At 45.1% G+C, this 25,615-nt stretch overlaps 1 protein-coding gene across 6 annotated transcripts in view; it reads left to right on the plus strand.

Moving 5' to 3' along the window:
* Positions 1–25,615, plus strand: part of LOC115146917 (guanine nucleotide exchange factor VAV2-like) — a 272,051-nt gene that overhangs the window by 235,286 nt on the left and 11,150 nt on the right. For 2 of the 6 annotated variants that reach the window (XM_065004811.1, XM_065004813.1), the window contains exons 5-17: positions 1,071–1,176; positions 2,894–2,992; positions 4,156–4,224; positions 4,320–4,420; positions 9,898–9,997; positions 12,606–12,701; positions 16,588–16,656; positions 17,479–17,565; positions 20,056–20,144; positions 20,264–20,396; positions 20,787–20,801; positions 21,160–21,269; positions 21,387–21,488. In XM_065004811.1, the coding sequence (XP_064860883.1) occupies positions 1,071–1,176; positions 2,894–2,992; positions 4,156–4,224; positions 4,320–4,420; positions 9,898–9,997; positions 12,606–12,701; positions 16,588–16,656; positions 17,479–17,565; positions 20,056–20,144; positions 20,264–20,396; positions 20,787–20,801; positions 21,160–21,269; positions 21,387–21,488 (1,176 nt within the window). The remainder of the gene's footprint in view (positions 1–1,070; positions 1,177–2,893; positions 2,993–4,155; positions 4,225–4,319; positions 4,421–9,897; positions 9,998–12,605; positions 12,702–16,587; positions 16,657–17,478; positions 17,566–20,055; positions 20,145–20,263; positions 20,397–20,786; positions 20,802–21,159; positions 21,270–21,386; positions 21,489–25,615) is intronic. The other 4 variants (XM_065004815.1, XM_065004816.1, XM_065004812.1 and 1 more) reach the window with 3 other exon arrangements.

The following is a 25,615-nucleotide window of genomic DNA, read 5'->3' on the forward strand; positions in this document are numbered from 1 at the left end:
CCATAGCTAATGAACACATCTCCCCCATAGTTAATGAACACAGCCTCCCCCATAGTTAATGAACACAAATCCCCCCATAGTAAATAAACACATCTCCCCCATAGCTAATGAACACACAATCCCCCCCATAGTTAATGAACACATCTCCCCCATAGTTAATGAACACCCCCCATAGTTAATGAACACAACCCCCCCATAGTTAATGAACACAATCCCCCCCATAGTTAATGAACACATCTCCCCCATAGTTAATGAACACAATCTCCCCCCCCATAGTTAATGAACACATCTCCCCCATAGTTAATGAACACATCTCCCCCATAGTTAATGAACACATCTCCCCCATAGTTAATGAACACATCTCCCCCATAGTTAATGAACACATCTCCCCCATAGTTAATGAACACATCTCCCCCATAGTTAATGAACACATCTCCCCATAGTTAATGAACACATCTCCCCCATAGTTAATGAACACCCCCATAGTTAATGAACACAATCGCCCCCATAGTTAATGAACACAATCGCCCCCATAGTTAATGAACACATCTCCCCCATAGTTAATGAACACATCCCCCCATAGTTAATGAACACAATCCCCCATAGTTAATGAACACATCTCCCCATAGTTAATGAACACAACTCCCCCCATAGTTAATGCACAGAAATGCTTTTCAACTCATGCTTTTCTGTTGTTGGCCATGATCTGTACTGTTTCAGCCCTTAATGTGATCTCACCTCATTGTTATCTACTGGGCCATCCCTCAACCAACCAATAGTAAGAGGCTTGGTACGGTAGAGAGGCATGTTTGTGGAGTAGTTGTGAAGAGTCCTCAGTGTGAAGTGTGGTTGAAACAGACATAGACCACCACTGTGGCCTGACTGCCTGACTCCTCAACACTGCTGATGATGGCTAATGGGAACCAACAGTTACTTTAGCACTCAACTAAGTGTCAAGTGCCAAATCTGATTTCAATGTTGTGGTTAACCTTCAGTGTTAAGTGCCTACCCTTTCAAAGGAAATTGAAATTGGATAACTGACTGTGTGTGTGTGTGTGTGTGTTCCCCAGTGAGCATGACGTGGGGGAGGATGACATCTACGACTGTGTTCCCTGTGAGGATGACGGAGATGACATCTACGAGGACATCATCAAGGTGGAAGTACGACAACCCATGGTGAGAGCTTTGTGTTGGCTTGTGTTTATGTCATTCTCTGCGTGTCTCTTTATCCGTGTGCATGGGTGTGTCTGTCTCTGTGTGTGTGTGACCTCTCTGACCTATGCTGCTATCTATCTGTCGGTGTGTGTTCTGCCCTGCTCATCTGCTGTGTTTTTCCTTCCTGACGCTGCAGATCAGATACATGCAGGTAAGTGCCCTGACTCACCGATCTGTCATCCGGCTCTATTCAACAGTCTGTCTGAGACGGACGTGTCCCACAACCCCCTTCCCCTCAGATCAATGACCTACAGCACAGCACATGTCAAGGGAAACCCTATCTGCCCCTATGTGTGTGTGACTCAGTGTGACGTCAACATATCACCGTCAACAACATGACAGTCTCTCTGTATGACATCATCAAAAGCCGCCACATGCCAGATCAAAACCCCGATACACACTCTCAATAAAACGCTGCTGTCATCAGTTCCTATGGCAGCTCTGTAGCAGTGATCCCTGGTTGGGTGGTTGTTTTCTATTACCCAGCTGGATCTGGGCCTGGGAGTCTCTAATTGGCTGTGGTTTGACTTGATTATCCCCTATTGTATTATCAGAACTGCTCATGAACATTCAGCCCGGTTCCAGATGAATACTCCTCTCAACACAACAACCAGGACTGTTGACTGACAATTGAGACGGAGATGATGTCACAGATTTTTGCACATATTATTATTCACAGATGTTTTTTATTTATATATATTTTTCAACTGTCTCTCAGTTTTTCATTGCGTTGTGATTCACTGATCTGATACTGTTAGCCTCCCACTCCTCTCCCCGCCACCCCCCAGCCGTAGGCCTCATGAGATGCCCCCCCCCCCCCCCCCAACCATAGGCCCAATGAGTAATGCTCTGTGTTCCTCTGTTTGTTTTCCCTGTCCTCGTTCTCCTCCTTTCCCTAATGGCGGGCCTGTTTGCGTGGCTAAATAAGTCTGGATGTGGCGGGCGGCTGCATTTGCCTTGGCCGTTCCACGCTCCCCGGCTTGTCTCTGCTCTCCTCTGCTCTGTGGCTGGCCCCAGATGTTCCCCTGATACAGAGCTACATACACAGATGTTCATTAGCACTTGGCCATGAGCAAGCCAGCCAGCCAGCAGTCAACTCATACAAAGCCCCGGGTCCAGTGTTTATGTCACCGCTTTCCCACAACACGGACAATCGGCTCGCGTTTCACAACCTGGTCCCAGCAATTACAGTTCATCAGAAGTATCATATTCTATTGGATCATGTAGGAGTGCAGTGAGGAGGGAGAATTGGGATCATTTCATTAAAAATGCCCATCAAATTCCCATTGAGGGGTTTGGATGCAGTCCTGCGGGGCCTCTGGGGGTGGCGGGCTCTGTTCTGTTTCACAACTCCCTATTGGCAGCTGAAACTCAAAGGGGAAATACATTGCGTCCTTCGTGTGTCCTTGTTACCTCATGAATTCGGCAGATGTTGAAGTCCATTTGGATGATGAGTATTGTACATTGTATATAATGGTAAACAGTGTATACAGGATGTGGACAGTACAATATGATTTGTAATAAAGACCTTGTCAGAGCATGACTAAATTAACAGCCCCATGCATTTGAGACCCATCATTAGACAATTAGCCACTTGAACTACATTGTCAGTGACGTGTCATACAATGACAAAATGACAGCCCAGCATCAGTTCTCCTGCCGTTAAATACCTCCACAGAAAATGGGCATGACAGAAGACGACAAGAGAAACTGCTGCTTAGTGGAGATCCAGGAGACTGAGGCCAAGTACTACAAGACGCTGGAGGACATTGAGAAGGTGGGTGAGGGACGGAGGTGGGGAGAAGTTGTGTGTGTGTGTGTGTGCGGTGGGTGGGTGGCTATCAGTGTTGGTTGTAGCTTTCTACTCGAGTAGGTATGTTTTGTCACGTCTCCTGTGTCAAACACACAGACGGTGTGGAAATGTCAGCGATTGGCAGGTTCATTGGAGAGAACAAATGTCAGTGGAGCAGGTCGATGGGCTTATTATTGGCACGGTCCCATGGGAAGAGACCGATCCCCAGGGCTCTATGGAGATACACTCGCGCCCACACACAAACACACACAGTTCTCCCAAGGTTGTAAATGATGTTTAGATCAGCGGATAAAACAGCAGCTTCTCCATGATGAGAAATATATTCTTGTCAATAATATCCACTGGTTCCATTAGACTCAAGGTGTGTTTGTGTTTGCTGAGACAATTAAACCAGAATCACCTTGTTATAATCAGAGGACTTGTTTTGGCTTGATTGAGTTGGGGTTAATAAAGCTGTCATCTCTTCATTGCATTTTAATAGATCTATTTGTTATCATTAAGATGATGTAATGTGACAAGCGTGCAATGACGTTAGTCAAACAACAGGGAAAGTGTGCCCCAGTAGACATCGGTTTAGCAAACACAGTCAGTGCTCGACTTTCCCAGCATGTCATGGGCACTCTCAACGGACGGCTCGCATGCGTCCGTGTGTCTAAGAGAGGGATTTGGCTAGCAACACCGAAAAGTACCACGTTCTGGCGAAGCCTGTTTTGAGACTTGTTTTCCTTGGTGCCTAGCGCATGCCATTGAATTGAACGGGTGTTTTAGTCACACCTTTACACTACCTCCGATGTATCTACAATACCAACGGCTTGAGTCAAGCACAGTTCTACTGTACAGATGTAGGATCTTAATTTGACCGATATTATCACCGTAAAATAATTGAACGTTTAGTCCATAATGTTGATTGATCGGTGGTTGGGCTATTAGCTGGCCGAAAGTAGGCTACATGAAGAGTGCAATTACGGTTCATGTAACCGTGTGTTAGAGTGCATTTTCCAGTTTATTTATGTAAATCATAAAGATAATCTGCATTTTCTGCGGTGCAGGAAAATTCTCAGCAACAACTGCGTGGTCAAATTACCTGTGTATTTTAATTTCACTACTGCTGTTTTGGTTTTGTACAGAATTATATGATTCCCCTGAAGCAAGTTCTAAGTCCACAAGACATGGGGGCCATCTTTGTAAATCTGGAGGTGAGTACACGCTGGTGATGATGAGAGTGATCCTTGTGTCAGTGTTGATGGTAGAGGTTGTGTTAAGAAGTGTGGTTGTCCTGTACCCCATACAGGATGTGATTAAGGTCCACTTTGCTCTGCTGAGGGCCATCGACCTCAACATGGTGAGCGGAGGCAACGGTCTGGGGAAGATCTTCATAGACTTCAAGGAAAGGTTAGTAACCTCAAGGAGGTTTGTGTGTGTGTGTGTGATCAGTATTCCCTGTGCTGCTCTGCATGCAGTTGGATTTAGATGCACGATTTCCTGATAAGACCGGCTAAATGGGGTTAGTTTCAACGGAATAAGTCAATTCATTTAAAACGCATGTAACAAATAGCTGACTGGGTCTGTAACACTATAATAAAGAAAATAACCTAGTTAGGAGGAGAGCAGCCTCTACATGTACTGCGTTCTGTGTAGGGTGTATATACTGTTGACATGGATTCCTGTCTTCTACTATGTTCATGAAACACAGTGGCAGTCGGAGCTCTAGAACACTCCAGCTGCAGTACAGTACTGTGGATGATCATTTGCATGCAAATGGTGGAGTGCTGTTGTGATTCCCGCTGCGCTGCTCACTAGGTAATTGTAATAATGGCTCTGGTAATGACGGGATGTAGCCATGACAGCCCTCCAGGAATGTTAGTCCTGATCCAGACTTATTCTGGGACATTCACATGGAGCTGAGCCAAACCGCGGAAAGTATATGTGTGTGTGTGTGTGTGTGCCTGTGTGAATGAGCATGTTTGTGTGTACACTGTGGATGGTGATCTGATTGCAGTAAACACCTGGTAAGGGCAATGTACTGTATGCTTGCTGCCGTCCTCCCATCCCAAACAGACAGCAATGGATTTGTATAGTTTCAGTTTGTCAGATTGTGTAGGTAATTATCTCATTGCACGGCTGCTCGGGAGCTTGGAGAGCTGCATCACAACAGAGCTAGCGTGACGGCAATGACACTCTCTATCCCAATCACACCTCGCTCCCTCACTACCTCCCCAAGCACAAACTTCTCCTCCCCATCTTGCTGACACTGCTGATCTGATTGAGCTGTCCGTAGAGCTCAACTCTCTCACGCTATGCTAAACCAGGCCTGTGATGTAAGCTCTTCACTAATACATTACTGAAATACTACACTTTTAGCTCACTACACAGCTCCTAGTTATGGCCCACGGTCTAATTATGGGCCACCGCTTGGTCTGCCAGCTGATGCTAGGCTTCCACATTACTATGCTGTGTAGGATTAGAGTTGTGACTTGTAGAAGGTTGAACTTCCTACACAGCATAGTAATGTGGAAGCCTGGCTTTAAGTAGCATCAGCTGGCAGACCAAGCGGTGGCCCATAATTTGACCGTGGGCCATAACTAGGAGCTGATGCTGTCTAGCAACAGGCTAAACAGCTCTTTCCTCCGGCCCTCCCATCACCAGAGCATTGAAAGATGTCAACGACAGGGAATGTTAATTTTTACCTTCTGTGACATTCTACTGAATGTGGAACAGGAGGGTATTTTGGGTCATTTATTCATTTGATTTGTGCTGTGCTGAGCCGTGCATCAGCTGCCTTTGGTATTCAGGAGATGATTGACAGACAAACTCCTGTCGTTTCACTATGAGTGGCTGGCTCTCTACCCGGTAACAGAGCCTGGAGAACCGGGGATTTGGCACCACTCAGATGGATCCATTCTGATAAAAGCCCCTTGTCGATTGGTTCTAAGGCCCCAGCTTCGTTTAATTAATGTTGTTATCTCCGCTTCTAAGTCCCAGTGACCTTTGCAACAATAGGCCAGATTTGTCCTTTCTCTTTGAGAAATGAATAAAAAGCTTTTCAAGTTGTCATTGCTGCGCCCAGTGAATGATGAAAATGTCAATGTTCTCCACAGCACTGCAGCTAATAGCAGCTTTTCTAAAAGGTGCTAATGCTTGATGACGGGCTTAATGTTCTGTTTAGAGGAAGGCAGGCGACTTTTTTAAGTGTTCCCCATGTTGGCTTCCCATACCTTACATTGGTGGCTTGCCACTTTTCCCAAACCCCAAACTCATTTCCGGAGTAATCCGCACCCCTGATAACACTGTAATATGTACTTAGAGGCAAACAGAGAAGTGTTTCACCAGAGGGCGCCGCCAGCCTTCCCCTCCATTTGCTGTGTGCTGGATTTGTTCAGCGGAGGTGAGGAGGTCCCAATGCTTCGTGTCAGACAATATTATTACCTCTCTCTGCAGCCTGTCACTTCTGATTTGCCGTGAGATTTCCTCGCCAGCCTGACACCGTATCCCAATGCCACTGCAGACTCCCTACAGAGGCAGGGGAGAGCAGTAACTCCAAATTGTATTTTCTCTGAAATAAAGTGCACGACGGCGTTCCCATTAATGAGAGACTGTGTAGCTGCAGCAGGGGCGATATTACTGACCGGAAGGGAGAGAGGAGGAATTTAAAGAGGGCACTTACACTGCACTGACTGAGGAACATCTCCCTCTCTCCCACGGGAGACCTCAGTCTAAAGCGACTGTGGCGTTGGAGGGGTTGTTTCCACAACAAGCTGTTTTTACCGCCTTCACTCCCTCTCTCTTGTCCCTCTCTAGTACTTTAGGCAGTTGGAACTCTACTTAACTATGGCCATATGAATACAACCCTAGACTGTTTGGTTCTTGCCGTTGTCACATCGCAGTAGGACATTTAGTCGAGGACACGTCTTGACAGGCGCTGCTGCCCCCGAGACTGGCAGGCAACAGAAGAGGCAGAGGCCAAGTGAATCAGGACTTTGTCCGCTTCACTTCAACACCTTTTCCCCATGACATGTCAAGCTCTTTGAGGGCCTGGCAGAAGCCGTCGTGGAGACAAAGTGCTGCTTGAACACCATAGAGCGCTCATTCCCTTTGGGGCCTTGGTCCATGCTGTCGACTGTCTAAAATAGAATCAGCATCATCCAGTCTGTATGGCCATTAGAACATCGTTTGGTTAACAGAACCCTCATTACATTCATTTCCGTCCAATTATGCGTTAGTTTATATGAGAGAGATGTAAATGAAGGGAATGTGTCCGTGAGCAGTCGTCTGTACAGTCCATGGTGTTTCTGTGGTGTTGAGGTTTGCTTTATACAGCGGTGGTTCATATTGTTTTAACAGTCGACAGCTGTGAGTTATCCTTACCACACCTGGATCCGTTTCTCTACTCAATGACGTTTTAGGGTTAGCTTAAGAGTAGAATTGCACAGATTCATATGCTTGTGCAATTCACCTATGAGAGAGAGAGAGAGAGAGTCACTCACTCACTCATAGAGCAAAGGAATGAAACATCGAACTTTATAGGGGAGGAGAAAAGAGAAGTAGTACCTGTTGGTTTCTAAGGGAGCATAACTGCACATGTCTCCCAGTGAGATGTGTCCAGACATCAGAAGAGGCTGTGCCTGTCAGTGTCTCAGGGGCTAATTATGTCTCTGTGTGTACATGGCTTTGTGTGTGTCTGCAGTCGTCTGTGTGTGTGCAAACAGTATGTTTGTGTGTGTGTGTGTAATCATCCCCTTTGTTCCACTGCCTGTCTCTGGGAGAACAAAGACAGTGACTCTCCATTAGAGCTGGAGCAACAACAAACCCTGTTATTAGAGGGGTCTGTGAGTATTAGCATTAGCACTGTGACATGTCCTCTCTGCTGTGTCATTGTCGGAGCAGGCCCTGTGTCCCATGTTGAGGCCTGTCACTGAGCAGGGGACAAATATCTCTGTTAGGATGGCCTATGTTCGCCGCCTCTCCTGCCTGGTTTTGGAGTGTTTTTAGTGGTGGTGGAGGAGCTCCAGAAAGTGGGCCCTCAGGCACAGAGGCACTGTCCCAGACACACTACACAGGCTACAGGAAACCCTACTGTGAACGCTGCCTAACCCCTGACCAGCTGAGCTCTTCCTCTCTTGTGCAGGTTCTTCATCTGTCTCCTGTTTTCTCTCTGTATCTTTCTCCCTCGCCCCCCTGCTTTCTGTGTCTCTTTATAGCTGTCTGTCTCTCTTTATGTCTGTCTGTCTGTCTGTCTGTCTGTCTGTCTGTCTGTCTGTCTGTCTGTCTGTCTGTCTGTCTGTCTGTCTGTCTGTCTGTCTGTCTGTCTGTCTTCTTATATTCAATAGGATTCAAAACCTTGTGTCTAGTCTCAGTGTGTGTCTAATGTAACCGTAATCCATTGTATCACACTCTCTTCACAATATCACCTTCCCCACCAGTCCCTCTACCTTCAACATCACGCCCCTGAAACGGCCTCGTAAATTAAGACCGTCATGTTCAATTAGGTCTGTGACACGTGTCATTGGAGGGTGTGGCTGACACCTGTCCCCGGACCCTCAGGATGCTGAATCTAACTGCCTCTGCCTGGCTGCTGTCTCATTATTGAGCTGTTTCCCTGGTTGTGGATCAGGCCCTAATCATGCCCTTGTTAGCCCCAGGCCTCGCTCTCTCTGACCCAGGCCCAGGCAGGGAGCCTCACAGTGGGTGGTCCTAGCTACGTTGCTTGGCCTGAGTTCCAACCATCCAGTCATTACTGAGGTTTAGGAATGGAGAGAGCCGGCCAGATAGTCAGACACTGGATTACTCATCCCTACTCATGGGGATCTAGTTATTTTGTGATTGTAGAAAGCGATACGGAGAGGTTGGATAAGTTAGTAGGCATTGTAATAGGGTTTGTGCAGTCTGCAGGTGCTTAGTTAGGCGGTTTGTTTCTGTAAGAGGCTTGGGAAAGGAAGTTGGTAGGGTAGTTCCTATTGTCAAAGCACGCTATTAGTGGCTTATGCTGTAACTTGAGGATTAAGTTAAAAGGTTTAGTGAAATTCTGTAGTAGTTGAATTGAAAGAAGAAGATAACCACCGTTGTTTTTAAAATATGGGAGACTTCTCCTAGCTCTCTGTAGCAGTCCTCTTGTCACCGTCAAGGATCTGTCAGAGACATGATTACACCTTAAAAATGGGATTAGACCTTAAAAATGGCAGCTCTGCTCTGCTCCAAATTAAGAGAGACTGTCAAAAGTGTCAGAGGGTTTTGGCGCTGCCCGTCGTGCCAATGCCCTACTTTGAAAAAGAAGAGAGAGAAATCTGTGCCACGCGCGGTGCCATCCTCTAGGCAAGATTACTTTGGACTCGTTCCTGGATGAAGCATTCTGTGTCAGGTGCCCATTATGCCATTCAAATGAACGTGCCCTTCATATGCTCACTGGCCCAAATGAACACACTTTCTGATGAGAACTCTTCAAAGCAATACATTAGAATCACTATCTTTCATTCGTGTACGATAATTAAACTACAATTATGACTTATTGGGTAGACTCGTGTATTCTTCAAAATATTGCCCTGGCTTTACACTTCATGTATTACTTTCCTATTAATATATGCATTTTACATCTGCCCCCTATGGTGGCGAATGGGTCACCCACTGAACTGTTTAATAGTGTAGTAATGATTTGATATCGAACTCTGTTAGCATGGCTTATTCCTCCTTAGTGGCAAAGGCCCAATGTGTTATTACCTAAAACACTGGTCCTTAGAGTCAAAAGCATATTGGTCTATGATGAACTGTGTTGATATTGTGTACCCTTTGCAGGAACCCTACAATAGAATACAATATATGCTTGTAATAAAACCGTAAGAGTGAGAATAATGGTGGTGATGTAATGTTGTGTGCAGGTTGCTGATCTATGGCCAGTACTGCAGCCACATGGAAACCGCTCAGAAGACACTGGATGAGCTCATCACCACGCGGGAGGACGTCAAGATGAAAGTAGAGGTACACTAACCACACACACACACACACATCACACATCACACAACACACAACACACACACACACACACACACACACACACACACACACACACACACACACACACACACACACACACACACATCACACACACACACACACATCACACACACATCACACACATACTATCACCCTCCCTTACCACCCAGCTGATATCTGCCTTGCAAAGTTGCTTCAAAACCAGCCTTGGTGTTTTGAATCATTACATTTTACAATGATAGTTTGGCTTCCATCGAAAGCTACTATACTGTAGTAGGACAAACAGCAGTGTCCTGCAAGATTTGATCAACCTGGAATCCCCTGCTGGATTAATTCATGGCCCACTGCTGTATTAAATCATGGCCCACTGCTGGCCCAGCCACGCTGCTGGGTTGCACAATTCCGATGTTTTATCTCTGACCCAGTTCCCAACTAGTGTCAGTAGAAGACAGGTCCCTAGGTTCCGGCCCTGAGGCCTGGGGATGTCCTCCTAACACAGCCAAACTCTACAGCACAGTACTGTACAGTCTCTAACTCCCCTCTGTCACTGAGGGACAAGTACCTCCCGGTCAGCCCTGAGCATACTAGTACATCCTTACCACGGCTGATTGCTGCTGACTGTCTGGAAATAAAACCAAAGGCCACTGGAAGGCTTTGGGAGTGTCCGAGGGAGGACACAGAAAACATCAACTAGTAACTTCTCAGTAGAAAACGAAACCCAAACCAAAGGCCACTGGAAGGCTTTGGGAGTGTCCGAGGGAGGACACAGAAAACATCAACTAGTAACTTCTCAGTAGAAAACGAAACCCAAACCAAAGGCCACTGGAAGGCTTTGGGAGTGTCCGAGAGAGGACACAGAAAACATCAACTAGTAACTTCTCAGTAGAAAACGAAACCCAAACCAAAAGCCACTGGAAGGCTTTGGGAGTGTCTGAGGGAGGACACAGAAAACATCAACTAGTAACTTCTCAGTAGAAAACGAAACCCAAACCAAAGGCCACTGGAAGGCTTTGGGAGTGTCCGAGGGAGGACACAGAAAACATCAACTAGTAACTTCTGCCACTGGAAGGCTTTGGGAGTGTCTGAGGGAGGACACAGAAAACATCAACTAGTAAGAAACCCAAACCAAAGGTCACTGGAAGGATTTGGGAGTGTCCGAGGGAGGACACAGAAAACATCAACTAGTAACTTCTCAGTAGAAAACAAAACCCAAACCAAAGGTCACTGGAAGGATTTGGGAGTGTCCGAGGGAGGACACAGAAAACATCAACTAGTAACTTCTCAGTAGGAAACTAAACCCAGTGACGATAGGAGAAGGGTAGTTACTAGTGATAGAAGGCTAGCTCTGTGGTGAAGTGGTGGATTAGGGTACATTAGATTAGGGTGTAGGATAGGGGGAAAGCCTGATATTGGGTCTGGGAGCTGTTGACATAATGGAGATGATTATCACCCTGTTATCTGACATATAGAAGGAGGGCTTTGGAATTGATTCTCCCTCCTCAGCCTCATTCTCGGAGCATTCACACACACACACACACACACACATGCATGCGCACACACACAGATACAAATACATGCAGGCACGCACGCACACACACCCACACACACACACACACACACACACATATGCATGCACTCACACACGCACGCACTGACAACAATGTGGCTTTTAAAGTGGATTAGAATCAGAGTTATCCCCTCAGGAGAGAGAGAGACATCAGGCCTGATAATCCCAGTGAACAATGAACGTCTCTTTCTGTAGAGCAGAGGAAAGCATTCAGTATCTACTGGGTTACGATGGCTCATGGTCTGACTCAATGCATTACAATGCCGCTGAATGGCTCGTTGTTTATCTTTTCAGTAGCAAGGACGTTGTTATGGCTATTATTCCGAGAGGGGGAGGAATGTGTTTTTTCTTTCTTATACAGTGAAGGAATGTCCGTATCAGTGTGAATGGCTTGGTGTAGTTGTTGTCTAAGTGGTAGGGGCTTGGGACACACAGCTGTTGGTACTGTTGTTAGAATGCACTATTTTATTGGACCCCCCCCCCAAGTTTTCTGAGCAAATGTTTTCTTCTTCTGGCGGTCAATTATTGGTATAGAAATGTTCGTATTGCATTCCGGCCCCCTGACCACCCATTCAAGAAAAAAAATCAGCCTGCGGAATCTAGTTGATGATCCCTGCTATACACAGTTCCATGTTCTGATACATTGTAGGAATGCATTATATACTGAACAAAAATATAAATGCAAAATGTAAAGTGTTGGTCCATATTTCATGAGCTGAAATAAAAGATCCCCAAAATGTTCCATATACACAAAAAGCTTTTTTCTCTCAAATGTGTTTACATCCCTGTTAGTGAGCATTTCTCCTTTGCCAAGACAATCCATCCACCTGACAGGTGTGGCACATCAAGAAGCTGATCATTAAACAGGTGCACTTTGTGCTGGGGACAATAAAAGGCCACTCTAAAATGTGCAGTTTTGTCACACAACACAATAACTCAGTAAAACCATTGAGATTGTAGCATGTTGCGTTTATATTTTTGTTCAGTGTAGTACATGTATTGTGAAAGGTTCTGTTGTTTTGGTAGGAGTGCACTATGAAGGTGCAGGAGGGGAAGTTCAAGCTCCAGGACCTGTTGGTCGTACCCATGCAGAGAGTACTAAAGTACCACCTCCTACTCAAGGTAAGTGGCACAACAAACCCACAATACAACTTGTGGTAACCCTTAGTCATTAAGTCATTTAACGTCGATGGAAATAATGTGACACATTCACGTAATTCCTCAGCACCATCACTCTTCACAAAAGAGGACATTCTTTCAGACAATTTGAAAATCCTGAGCATTTCTTGGTATAGAGGTTGAGTGTGCTAGGTTTGTTAAGGCTGAATCTCATGTGGCCACTCAGTGTACATCCTGGTGTCTCTCCGTTTCCTATCGACCATGGTCCTCTTCAAGACCATCACAGGAGGCTGCTGATGGGAGGACGGCTGATAATAATGTCCGGAACAGAGAAAATGGAATATCATCAAACACCTGCAAACCAAGTGTTTGATGTATTTGATACCATTCCACTAATTCTGCTTCAGCCATTACCACAAGCCACCTCTCCCCAAAGAAGGTTCCACCAACCTCCAGTGATGTCCTCAGACATGGTTTAAACATACACACAGTGTGGCCACTCCCGCCCACACAGACAACCAATGGAGCCTTGTTTCCGGGAACTCTCCCTTAGTAGTCATGCTAGTACAGTAGTCATGTATAAAACAAGCTGTCCAGGCTGCCTGATTCAAAACATGATTAATTAACCAGGCCAGCTCAATAATGAATGAGGTGGGGCTAGCTGATGACGTGGGTATGAAGAGAGTAGATGTGAGCGGAGCGCATGGCAGGTGATGATGGGGGGACTGCAGTGTGTGGTTTGTTTTTAATCTCAGACTGACTGACTGGCTGAATGGCCGACTGACTATCTAACTGACTGACTGACTGACTGGCTGAATCGCTGAATGGCTGACTGACTATCTAACTGACTGACTGACTGACTGGCTGAATGGCCGACTAACTATCTAACTGACTGACTGACTGACTGGCTGAATCGCTGAATGGCTGACTGACTATCTAACTGACTGACTGGCTGAATGGCCGACTGACTATCTAACTGACTGACTGACTGACTGGCTGAATCGCTGAATGGCTGACTGACTATCTAACTGACTGACCGGCTGAATGGCCGACTGACTATCTAACTGACTGACTGACTGACTGGCTGAATCGCTGAATGGCTGACTGACTATCTAACTGACTGACTGACTGGCTGGCTGGCTGACAGTCTAACTGACTGACTGGCTGGCTGGCTGACTGACTGGCTGACTGTCTAACTGACTGACTCGCTGGCTGGCTGGCTGGCTGACAGTCTAACTGACTGACTGACTGGCTCTCTGGCTGGCTGGCTGACAGTCTAACTGACTGACTGGCTGGCTGGCTGGCTGGCTGACAGTCTAACTGACTGACTGGCTGGCTGACTGGCAGGAGATTCAGAGAAGAGAAACTGTGTTCAAATCAGCCATGCTCTAATCACATTACATGCAGGCCCATTTCACTCGTTCCCATAGCTTTGTGGTTAAGGATTAATATGCCATGGTCCCAGGGCGTTCAACTGTGTGTGTGTGTGTGTGTGTGTGTGTGTGTGTGTGTGTGCGTGTAAGCCTTAGGGCACATCTTTACTGTGATTAAGCCATATCTGTTCTTTGTCAGAATTACACAGTACACAGCTTATACTGTAGCAAATCATTCTGTCTTCAATGATATGGCCAGCAGGCCTAAACTAGCCAACACATACATACCACGTACTGTATAACTCACTCCCATATTATCTTCCCACACTTACCCTTTCTCTAGAAAACTGCTGATGCATGCATAAAGTCCACTTGAAAGTGTCAGTTCTAACATCACATGCTCTATATTAGCATTTCCCAACTCCGGTCCTACAGTACCCCCAACAGCACACAGTTTTGTTGTAGCCCCAGACAAACACACCTGATTCAACTTGTCAACTAATCATCAAGCCCTCAATGACTTGAATCAGGTGTGTTCGTCTGGGGCTACAACAAAACGGTGTGCTGTTAGGGGTACTGGAGGACCGGAGTTGGGACCCCCTGCATTATATGCACAGATGTTCCACTAGTACAGTACCTCTGAGAGGTAGGGAGAATATGTGTGGACTGGCTCTAAATGACCCTCATTGTTTGCTGTAGCGTCCATATTTTTAGAAGACACAGATTTTCTCAAAATATTCTCTGTTTTTACACAGAAAAACATATTTTGTGGTGATGAAGTTTAGTGAGGGTTCATATGAGTTATATGAGTGTAACTGGGAGGTTTTCTGTTTCCCTCCCTGTTGTGGTGTAGTCATACTGAGATATGTGAATGTTTGTGAGTGTGTGATATTGTATTGTGAGTGTGTGGTAGTGTATTGTGAATGTGTGTGTGTGTAGAGTGTGTGGTAGTGTATTATGAGTGTGTGTGTGGTAGTGTATTGTGAGTGTGTGTAGAGTGTGATATTGTATTGTGAGTGTGTGGTAGTGTATTGTGAATGTGTGTGTGGTAGTGTATTGTGAGTGTGTGTGTAGTTTATTGTGAGTGTGTGTAGTGTGTGCGATATTGTATTGTGAGTGTGTGGTAGTGTATTGTGAGTGTATGTGTAGTGTATTGTGAGTGTGTGTAGAGTGTGGTAGTGTATTGTGAGTGTGTGTGGTAGTGTATTGTGAGTGTGTGTAGTGCGTGTGGTAGTGTATTGTGAGTGTATGTAGAGTGTGATATTGTATTGTGAATGTGTGTGGTAGTGTATTGTGAGTGTGTGTAGTGCGTGTGGTAGTGTATTGTGAGTGTATGTAGAGTGTGATATTGTATTGTGAATGTGTGTGGTAGTGTATTGTGAGTGTGTGTAGTGCGTGTGTGTAGTGTATTGTGAGTGTATGTAGAGTGTGATATTGTATTGTGAATGTGTGTGGTAGTGTATTGTGAGTGTGTGTAGTGTATTGTAGTGCGTGTGGTAGTGTATTGTGAGTGTATGTAGAGTGTGATATTGTATTGTGAATGTGTGTGGTAGTGTAGTGTGTGTATTGTGAATGTGTGTGTAGTGTAGTGAATGTGTGGTAGTGTGTAGTAGATTGTGAATGTGTGAGTGTATTGTGAATGTGTGTGATATTGTATTGTAAATGTGTGTGTAGTGTATTGTGAAGTGTGTGTAGTAGTGTATTGTGAATGTGTGTAGTGTATTGTGAAGTGTGTGTAGAAGTGTGATATTGTATTGTGAATGTGTGTGGTAGTGTATTGTGAATGTGTGTGATATTGTATTGTGAATGTGTGTGGTAGTGTATTGTGAATGTGTGTGGTAGTGTAGTAGTGTATTGTGAATGTGTGTGATATTGTATTGTGAATGTGTGTGGTAGTGTAGTAGTGTATTGTGAATGTGTGTGATATTGTATTGTGAATGTGTGTGGTAGTGTAGTAGTGTATTGTGAATGTGTGTGTGTATTGTGAATGTGTGTGTAGTAGTGTATTGTGAATGTGTGTGATATTGTATTGTGAATGTGTGTGGTAGTGTAGTAGTGTATTGTGAATGTGTGTGATATTGTATTGTGAATGTGTGTGGTAGTGTAGTAGTGTATTGTGAATGTGTGTAGTAGTGTATTGTGAATGTGTGTGGTAGTGTATTGTGAATGTGTGTGGTAGTGTATTGTGAATGTGTGTGGTAGTGTATTGTGAATGTGTGTGATATTGTATTGTGAATGTGTGTGGTAGTGTATTGTGAATGTGTGTGTATTGTGAATGTGTGTATTGTGAATGTGTGTGGTAGTGTGTGAATGTGTGAATGAATGTGTGTGATATTGTATTGTGAATGTGTGTGGTAGTGTATTGTGAATGTGTGTGGTAGTGTAGTAGTGTATTGTGAATGTGTGTGGTAGTGTATTGTGAATGTGTGTGATATTGTATTGTGAATGTGTGTGGTAGTGTATTGTGAATGTGTGTGTTGTGTTCTTCACTGATGGAATGTAACTTCCCCTTACAGGAGCTGGTGAGTCATTCAACTGACCGACCTGATGGACAGCAGCTGAAGGAGGCGTTGGAGGCCATGCAGGTGTGTGTGTCACAGGAGGCTGCTGAGGCAGTACGGTTCATAATAATGTCTGGAACAGAGAAAATGGAATAGCATCAAACACCTGCAAACCAAGTGTTTGATGTATTTGATACCATTCCACAATTCTGCTCCAGTCATGACCATGAGCCACTTCTCCCCAATTAAGGTGCCACCAACCTCCTGTGGTGTGTGTGTGTGTGTGTGTGTGTGTGTGTGTGTGTGTGTGTGTGTGTGTGTGTGTTTCTGTTTGTGTGTGTATATATATCTGTGTGTGTGTGTGTGTGTTTCTGTTTGTGTGTGTATATATATCTGTGTGTGTGTGTGTGTTTCTGTTTGTGTGTGTATATATATCTGTGTGTGTGTGTTTCTGTTTGTGTGTGTATATATATCTGTGTGTGTGTGTGTGTGTGTGTGTGTTGTGTGTATATATCTGTGTGTGTGTGTTTTTGTTTAACTATCCTTGTGGGTACCAGAAGTCCTCACAAGGATAGTAAAACAAGGAAAATTTGGACAAGTGGGTCCCCATGAGGACACATGCGATTTTAATCTTAAGGTTTAGGGTAAGGGGTTACGGTTAGGTTTATAATTAGGAGTTAGGGTTAGGTATCGTTTTAGGCTTAGTTTTAGGATTAAGTGTGTGTGTGTACATGCTTTCTTTAGGTTATTCCAGGTATGATCATCAACCATTGTGACATTTTTCTATTCATTCAAAAGGGCTGCTTGTGTGCATAGCTATACACTATATTATAGCTTTAATTCAGCTGCCAGGATATAATAGATGTTATTCCGATATACTGTTGTAAATACGATGTGTCTCTGAAGGACTTGGCTATGTACATCAATGAAGTGAAGAGAGACAACGAGACCTTGAAGAAGATTAGTGAATTCCAGAACTCCATCGAGAACCTTGTAAGTAACTTGATTGTTGTAAACGACAGCAATTTTCTACAATCAGCACTGATGTTTCAATCAATAATGAGTGTTGACCCTTTGTACGTTGTCCTGTTGGCGATTTAAATCAAATCATATTTTAAATCCAATTTTATTTGTCACGTGGTTCATAAACAACATGTGTAGACTAACAGTGAAATGCTTGTTTATAGACCTTTCCCAGCAATTTAGAGAGAACTAAATATTAGAATATAGATGTAGAAATACACAATGAGTAACGACAACTTGGCAATATACACAGGGTACCAGTACAGAGTGGATGTGCAGGGATACGAGGATTTGAGGTAGATATGTACATATAACTAGGAATAAAGAGACAGATAATCAACAGTAGCAGCAGCGTATGTGATGAGTCAAAACAGTGACCCAAAAAGGGTCAATGCAGATAGTCTGGGTAGCTATTTGGTGAACTTTTTAACTAACTATTTAGCAGTCTTATGGCTTGGGTGTAGAAGCTGTTCAGGGTCATGTTGGTTCCAGACTTGGTGCATCGGTGCTGCTTTCCATGCGGAATCAGAGAGAACAGTCTATGACTTGGGTTACAGTCTTTGACATTTTATTGAGATTGACAAATGTGTTTTTACTGTCAAATATTTATTGAGCAACAGAGAGTGATTGCCCATCCCGCTGGCCCCGACACACTCCTTCTCCCCAATTTCGTGATATCCAATTCATAGTTACAGTCTTGTCCCATCGCTACAACTCCCGTACGGACTCGGGAGAGGCGGAGGTCAAGAGCCTCAGAAACACGACCCCGCCAAGCCGCACTGCTTCTTGACACACTGCTCGCATAACCAGGGAAGCCAGCCGCACCAATGTGTCGGAGGATACACTGAATAACTGGCGACTGTGTCAGTGTGCATTCGCCCGGCCTGCCACAGAAGTCGCTAGAGCGTGATGGGACAAGGATATCTTGGCTGACCAAACCCTCCCCTAACCCGGACAACACTGGGACAACTGTTCCGTCTCATGGGTCTTCCGGTAGCGGCTGGCTGCGACACAGCCCGGGATCACACCTGTATCTGTAGTGACGCCTCAAGCACTGCAGTGCCATAGACCATTGTGCCACTCGGGAGGCCTAAGTGCAGATAGTACAAAAGGTCAAAAGGGAAAATAAATAAACATAAATATAGGTTGTGTTTAGAGTGGTGTTTGTTTACAATATGTCTCTGTCTCTCTCTCTCTCTCTCTCAATCTCCTCTCTCTGTCTCTCTCTGTGTCTATCTCTCTGTCTCTCTCTCTCTCTGTCTCTCTGTCTCTCTCTCTTTCTCTCTCTCAATCTCTCCTCTCTCTGTCTCTCTCTCTCTCTCTCTCTCTCAATCTCTCCTCTCTATGTCTCTCTCTCTCTGTCTATCTCTCTCTCTCTCTCTTTCTCAATCTCTCTCTCTCTCTCTCTCTCTGTCTATCTCTCTCTGTCTCTATTTCTTTCACAATCTCTCCTCTCTCTTTCTCTCAATCTTTCCTCTCTCTGTCTCTCTCTCTCTCTCTGTCTCTCTCTCTGTCTCTCTCTCAATCTCTCCTCTCTGCTTGCTCATCGCTCGCTTCCACTTGTTGCACTCATCTGCAATTATCATGTCTCTCATAAATAATTTATCCTTCCAGAGTGTGAGCAGAGAATCTTTTTAAGTCTCAACGAATCTCAAACTCAAATGTGCCGTACAAGGCAGTGTTTAGTCTAACAGCAGACGGCTTTTATTGGCCTTGATACGTGCTTTAGATGAAGCCTCAAGAGACAGCCACAGGCTGCTATTTTAGATGTACTGACTGTCTTGTCAGTCTGTCTGTCCTGCACGTATGCTCATTGTATCACTGACATTGGTGTAGCAAACACAGCCTGAAGGGGGCCGTACAGCCACTGGTGAAAGAGTCATGAATGTCATAATGTTATGGTAGCAGAATAAAATGATGACTCGCATTACCCATTTTGACATCTTGACGTTTAATATATCATAAATCAGTTCAGTACCTCGGTCGATGGCTAAATGTATTCATTGAGATTCCACTAGGTTAGATGAATAATTCATACAATTGCGTAAAGTAGACAACAATGTGCTGTTCTTAACCGTCTGTTAGTACCACCACTCATATTCTTCACTGAAATAAACAGCATTGGCTACATCTGTTTTTAGACACCTAAATGAATGATATCTATCCTATGATTCGTCAAGAATGTAACTTCCTGATGCTTCATGAGCATTTGTCATACCCCATCATAACCAAAATATCTGCGTGTTTTACTCCTTTGTTTGTAAACAAGTTATATGTAAATAAACACTGTATAACCTCAAAACATGGTTAAAACGATCATTTTGAAATCATGGACTGTCATTCCTTATATCCATAGCTTTGTCTATGATTTTGAGAGATCAGTGGCAGGGGGCCCACTTTTTAATTGCTTCGAACTGCAGATTCCAGCCTTAATCCAGGCATGTGTATATGTGACCCAAGCAGCAGGTCAAACTGGAGGAGTATGGCAGACCAAAGATAGATGGAGAGCTCAAGGTGTCCTCCATAGTCAACCGAACAAAGCAGGACCGGTGAGGAGTCAAGCTTCACTATCAAATTCAGACCTACTGAATGTGTCCTATGTGATTAACGGCCTTTCTTACACATGCGTTCAGAACTCTAACTGATGTTCTACGGTTCCCTTTCCAAGGTACATATTCCTGTTTGATAAAGTGGTCATTGTGTGCAAGCGGAAAGGCTACTGCTATGAACTGAAAGAGATCATTGAGCTGCAGTCATACAAAATGTCTGACGACCCCATGAACAACAGGGACGTGAAGAAGGTAGGCAGCAGCCTTGAGCTGCGATTTCTCCCAACACCCGCTTAAGAGACACACTCAGTCCAGGTTCTGCAATGTCTTAGCAATCATTACAAATGGTGTCCTTGGGGTAGCACTGTGGTGACAGTCACTTCAGATAAGCAGGCTCATTGGTAATGCATTGAAGTGTCCGATCTGTGTGCGTTGTGCCGGCCTGTGCTCTGCAGAACATGTAAATGCAATGAAGGTCATTTACAATACAGGCCGTGTGCATCTTCCACCAATCTAAGCATTCTTTTGAATCTGCATGTGTGGTCGTGTGCATGTGTGGTCGTGCATGTGTGGTCGTGTGCATGTGTGGTCGTGTGTGTAACTGGGTCTTCTCTGTTGTGTTTCTCTTTGCATGCATACCAGTCCAGTGGAAAAATGGTAAGCTGAAGCAACCCTTAACTCATCTTCTCATAGCAGCCTGTGTGTGTGTGTGTGTGTGTGTGTGTGTGTGTGTGTGTGTGTGTGTGTGTGTGTGTGTGTGTGTGTGTGTGTTGTGTTGGGTGTCATGCTATGATTGCATGTGCACCCACTGGCTATGTGATTCTCTTAACTTTTTGTCAGATGCATTGCCATGAGTGAACACTGTCTCTTGGTTAGCTCCAAAGGGAATGTGTAGGCTATAGAAAGTGCAATTTGTTACAATCCTCCTCGTCTCTCCCCCACTACTCTCACCATCTACCTCCATATTTCTTTCTCCCGACCGTCCTTTCTTCATTCTCTCTCTCTCTCTATGCAGTGGTCCTATGGCTTCTACCTGATCCACCTGCAAGGCAAGCAGGGCTTTCAGTTCTTCTGTAAAACAGAGGACACCAAGAGGAAATGGATGGAGCAGTTTGAGATGGCCATGTGGGTACAGTAGTAGGCCTATAGAAACAGCATGCAGCCGAGTGGATCTTTCAGACTAATCAGATCCATTTCATTAACACTCACTATGTATCATGTATGTTTCCTCCAATCCCAAAGGTCAAACATCAAGCCGGAGAAAGCCACGGCCAATCAGCACAACTTCCAGATGCACACGTTTGAGAAGAACACCAACTGCCGAGCTTGCAAGATGCTGCTGAGGTGACCAGCCGCAGGGCTCCTCCCATGTCCCGGGCCTTATCATGCACTTAGTTGACAGCACTGTTTTCTAAAGGGATGTTAGTGGTACTTACTGACGCTACACACTTACTTTGATATTCAGTCTGTTGAGCTTGCCAGCCTGTCTAAACTCCCTGAATGACAAATCACTCACCCTTTGAGTCTTTTTGATTTGACTGACAGCTAGAACACCCACGGAAACTCTCTAAAAGCCAACCATTACAGTAGGCCTGCATCTAAGTTGACAATGTGAGTGCAGCTCCGGCGCTATGCTTGTGCACTCTTCTGACTTCTACTACAGTGGCTGTCTACACTCTACACTCCATGCAATGTATTGACCCAAAAATGACACAGTATCAACGCTGACCTAAATTCCCACCCCGTGCTGTGGAAGGGACCAGTGTGCTGCTACCTCTAGCTGCTAACTGCTAATTTCATCAGTAGCCCCAGTGTTTTAGTCTGATGTATGGTGCTGGCTATTGGACATGACAGCGTATACACTGCAGAGCATACACCTGCCGTATTTTACATAACGTAGAACGTAATCCACTTGATTGTGTGGCCTGATAAAAAGAGTGGAACGCTTACGGTGGATATAGTACATTGAATTTATGGCTATTTTAGCGGGGCCTTTTATTCACAGTGACAGTCAGTTAACACAAATAGACAGTGTTTGGCCACCCAGGAATCAAACCTGAAGCTTTTGGAAGAGTAGTGTATAGTGCATTCGGAAAGTGTTCAGAACCTTAGACATTGGTTCACATTTTGTTATATTACAGCCGTATTCTAAAATGGATTCAATTATTGTTTTTTTAAAATCAATCTACACACAATACCCCATAATGTCAAAGCAAATTGATTACCCCCCCCCTCCCCAGAAATACCTCATTTACATAAGTATTCAACCCATTTTCTATGAGACTCATAATTGAGCTCAGGTGCATCCTGTTTTCATTGATCATCCTTCAGATGTTTCTACAAATTGACTGGAGTTCACCTGTGGTAAATTCAATTGATTGGAAAGGATTTAGAAAGGCACACACCTGTCTATATAAGGTCCAACATTTGACACTACATGTCAGAGCAGTTTCTCTATGGAGATAGGAGAACCTTCCAGAAGGACAATCATCTCTGCAGCACTCCACCAATCAGGCCTTTATGGTAGAGTGGCCAGACGGAAGCAACTCTTCAGTAAAGGGCACATGACGACCTATTTGGAGTTTGCCAAAAGGCATCTAAAGACTCTCAGACCATTAGAAACATGGTGATGGCAGCACCATGCTGTGGAGATGTCTTTCAGCGGCAGGGACTGGGAGACTCGTCAGGATCATGGGAAATATGAACGGAGCAAAGTACAGAGAGATCCTTGATGAAAACCTGCTCCAGAGCGCTCAGGACCTCAGACTGGGGTGAAGGTTCACCTTCCAACAGGACAACAACCCTAAGCACACAGCCAAGACAACAACGCAGGAGTGGCTTCGGGAGGTCTCAGAATGTCCTTGAGTGGCCCAGCCAGAGCCCGGACTTGAACCCGATCAAACATCTCTGGAGAGACCTGAAAATAGCTGTGCAGCGACGCTCCCCATCCTAACTGACAGAGCTTGAGAGGATCTGCAGAGAACAATGGGAGAACCTCCCCATATACAGGTGTGCCACATTTGCAGTGTCATACCCAAGAAGATTTGAGGCTGTAATCACTGCCAAAGGTGCTTCAACAAAGTGCTGAGTAAAGTGTCTGAATACTTGTAAATGTACCTCAGTAACAATGGCGCGGAGAAGAAGGCTGACATTTTACGTGTCCCCAACCGATTGTGTTTTTTTGTTTGTTTGCGTTGTTTGTAACTTATGTTTTTACTTATTTTGTACATAATGTTGCTGCTACCGTCTCTTATGACTGAAAAGAACGTCTGAACATCAGGACTGCGATTACTCACCACGGAATGGCAGAATCCTTTTTTTCCTTTAACGAGTCTGATGAGCCGGCTCGAATGATATACTGCTTTCTCGGGAACAGGCCCAGATCCCCGTGATTTGAGTGAAGAGGAGACGGAGAAAAAGGGTCCAGAGGGCGGGCGGCCTTCTGAGAATTCGTAGGCGATCGAATAAACCCCCACTTCCTTCCATTTTGCTAGCAAACTTACATTTTTGGAGAGTAAAATTGACGACCTACGCGGAAGATTAAACTACAAACCGGACATTCAAAATGGTAATATCTTATGCTTCACGGAGTCGTGACTGAACGACGACACTATCAACATACAGCTGGCTGGTTATACGCTGTACCGGTAGGATAGAACAGTGGCGTCTGTTAAGACAAGGGGCGGCGGATTATGTATTTTTTTAAATAACAGCTGGTGCACAATATCTAAGGAAGTCTCAAGTTATTGCTCGTCTGAGGTAGAGTATCTCATGATAAGCTGTAGACCACACTATCTACCTAGAGAGTTCATCTGTATTTTCATAGCTGTCTACATACCACCACAGACAGAGGCTGGCACTAAAACAGCATTGATTATATTCCGCCATAAGCAAACAAGAAAACACTCATCCAGCGGCTCCTAGTGGCCGGGGACTTTAATGCAGGGAAACTTAAATCTGTTTTACCAAATTTCTATCAGCATGTTAAATGTGCAACCAGAGGGGGAAAAACTCTGGACCACCTTTACTCCACACACAGAGATGCATACACAGCTCTCCCTCACCCTCCATTTGGCAAATATGATCATAATTCTATCCTCCTGATTCCTGCTTACGAGCAAAAATTTAAGCAGGAAGCACCAGTGATTAGATCAATAAAAAGTGGTCAGATGAAGCAGATGCTAAGCTACAGGACTGTTTTGCTAGCACAGACTGGAATATGTTCTGGGATTCCTCCAATGGCATCGAGGAGTACACCACATCAGTCATTGGCTTCATCAATAAGTGCATCGATGACGTCGTCCCCATGGTGATCGTACGTACATACACCAACCAGAAGCCATGGATTACAGGCAACATCCGTACTGAGCTAAAGGCTAGAGCTGCTGCTTTCAAGGAGCGGGACTCTAACCCAGAAGCTTATAAGAAATCCCGCTATGCCCTCCGACGAACCATCAAACAGGCAAGCGTCAATACAGGACTAAATCGAATCGTATTACACCGGCTCTGACGCTCGTCGGACGTGGCCGGGCTTGCAAACCATTACAGACTACAAAGGGAAGCACAGCCGAGAGCTGCCCAGTGACATGAGCCTACCAGACGAGCTAAACTACTTCTATGCTCGCTTCGAGGCAAATAACACTGAAACATGCATGAGAGCAACAGCTGTTCCGGAAGAGTTTGTGATCACGCTCTCCGCAGCCGATGCGAATAAGACTTTTAAACAGGTCATCATTTACAAGGCTGCGGGGCCAGATGGATTACCAGGACATGTACTGTGAGCATCAACTGGCAAGTGTCTTCACTGACATTTTCAACCTCTCCCTGTCCGAGTCTGTAATACCAACATGTTTTAAGCAGACCACCATGGTGCCTGTGCCCAAGAACACTATGGTAACCTGCCTAAATGTCTACTGACCCGTAGCACGCATGTGTGTAGCCATGAAGTGCTTTGAAAGGCTGGTCATGGCTGACATCAACACCATTATCCCAGAAACCCTAGACCCACTCCAATTTGCATACCTCCCCAACAGATCCACAGATGATGCAATCTTTATTGCACTCCACACTGGCCTTTCCCATTTGGACAAAAGGAACACCTATGTGAGAATGCTATTCATTGACTACAGCTCAGCGTTCAACACCATTGTGCCCTCAAAGCGAAGGACCCTGGGACTAAACACCTCCCTCTGCAACTGGATCCTGGACTTCATGACAAGCCGCCCCCAGGTGGTAAGGGTAGGTAACAACACATCCGCCACGCTCATCCTCAACACAGGGGCCCCTCAGGGTGCGTGCTCAGTGTCCTGTACTCCCTGTTCACTCATGACTGCACGGCCAGTCACGACTCCAACACCATCATTAAGTTTGCCGATGACACAACAGTGGTGGGCCTGATCACCGACAGCAATGAAACAGCCCATAGGGACCTGGCCGTGTGGTGCCAGGATAACAACCTATCCCTCAACGTG

This window comes from Oncorhynchus nerka, linkage group LG19, assembly GCF_034236695.1.
Source record: "Oncorhynchus nerka isolate Pitt River linkage group LG19, Oner_Uvic_2.0, whole genome shotgun sequence".
NCBI lineage: Eukaryota > Metazoa > Chordata > Actinopteri > Salmoniformes > Salmonidae > Oncorhynchus > Oncorhynchus nerka.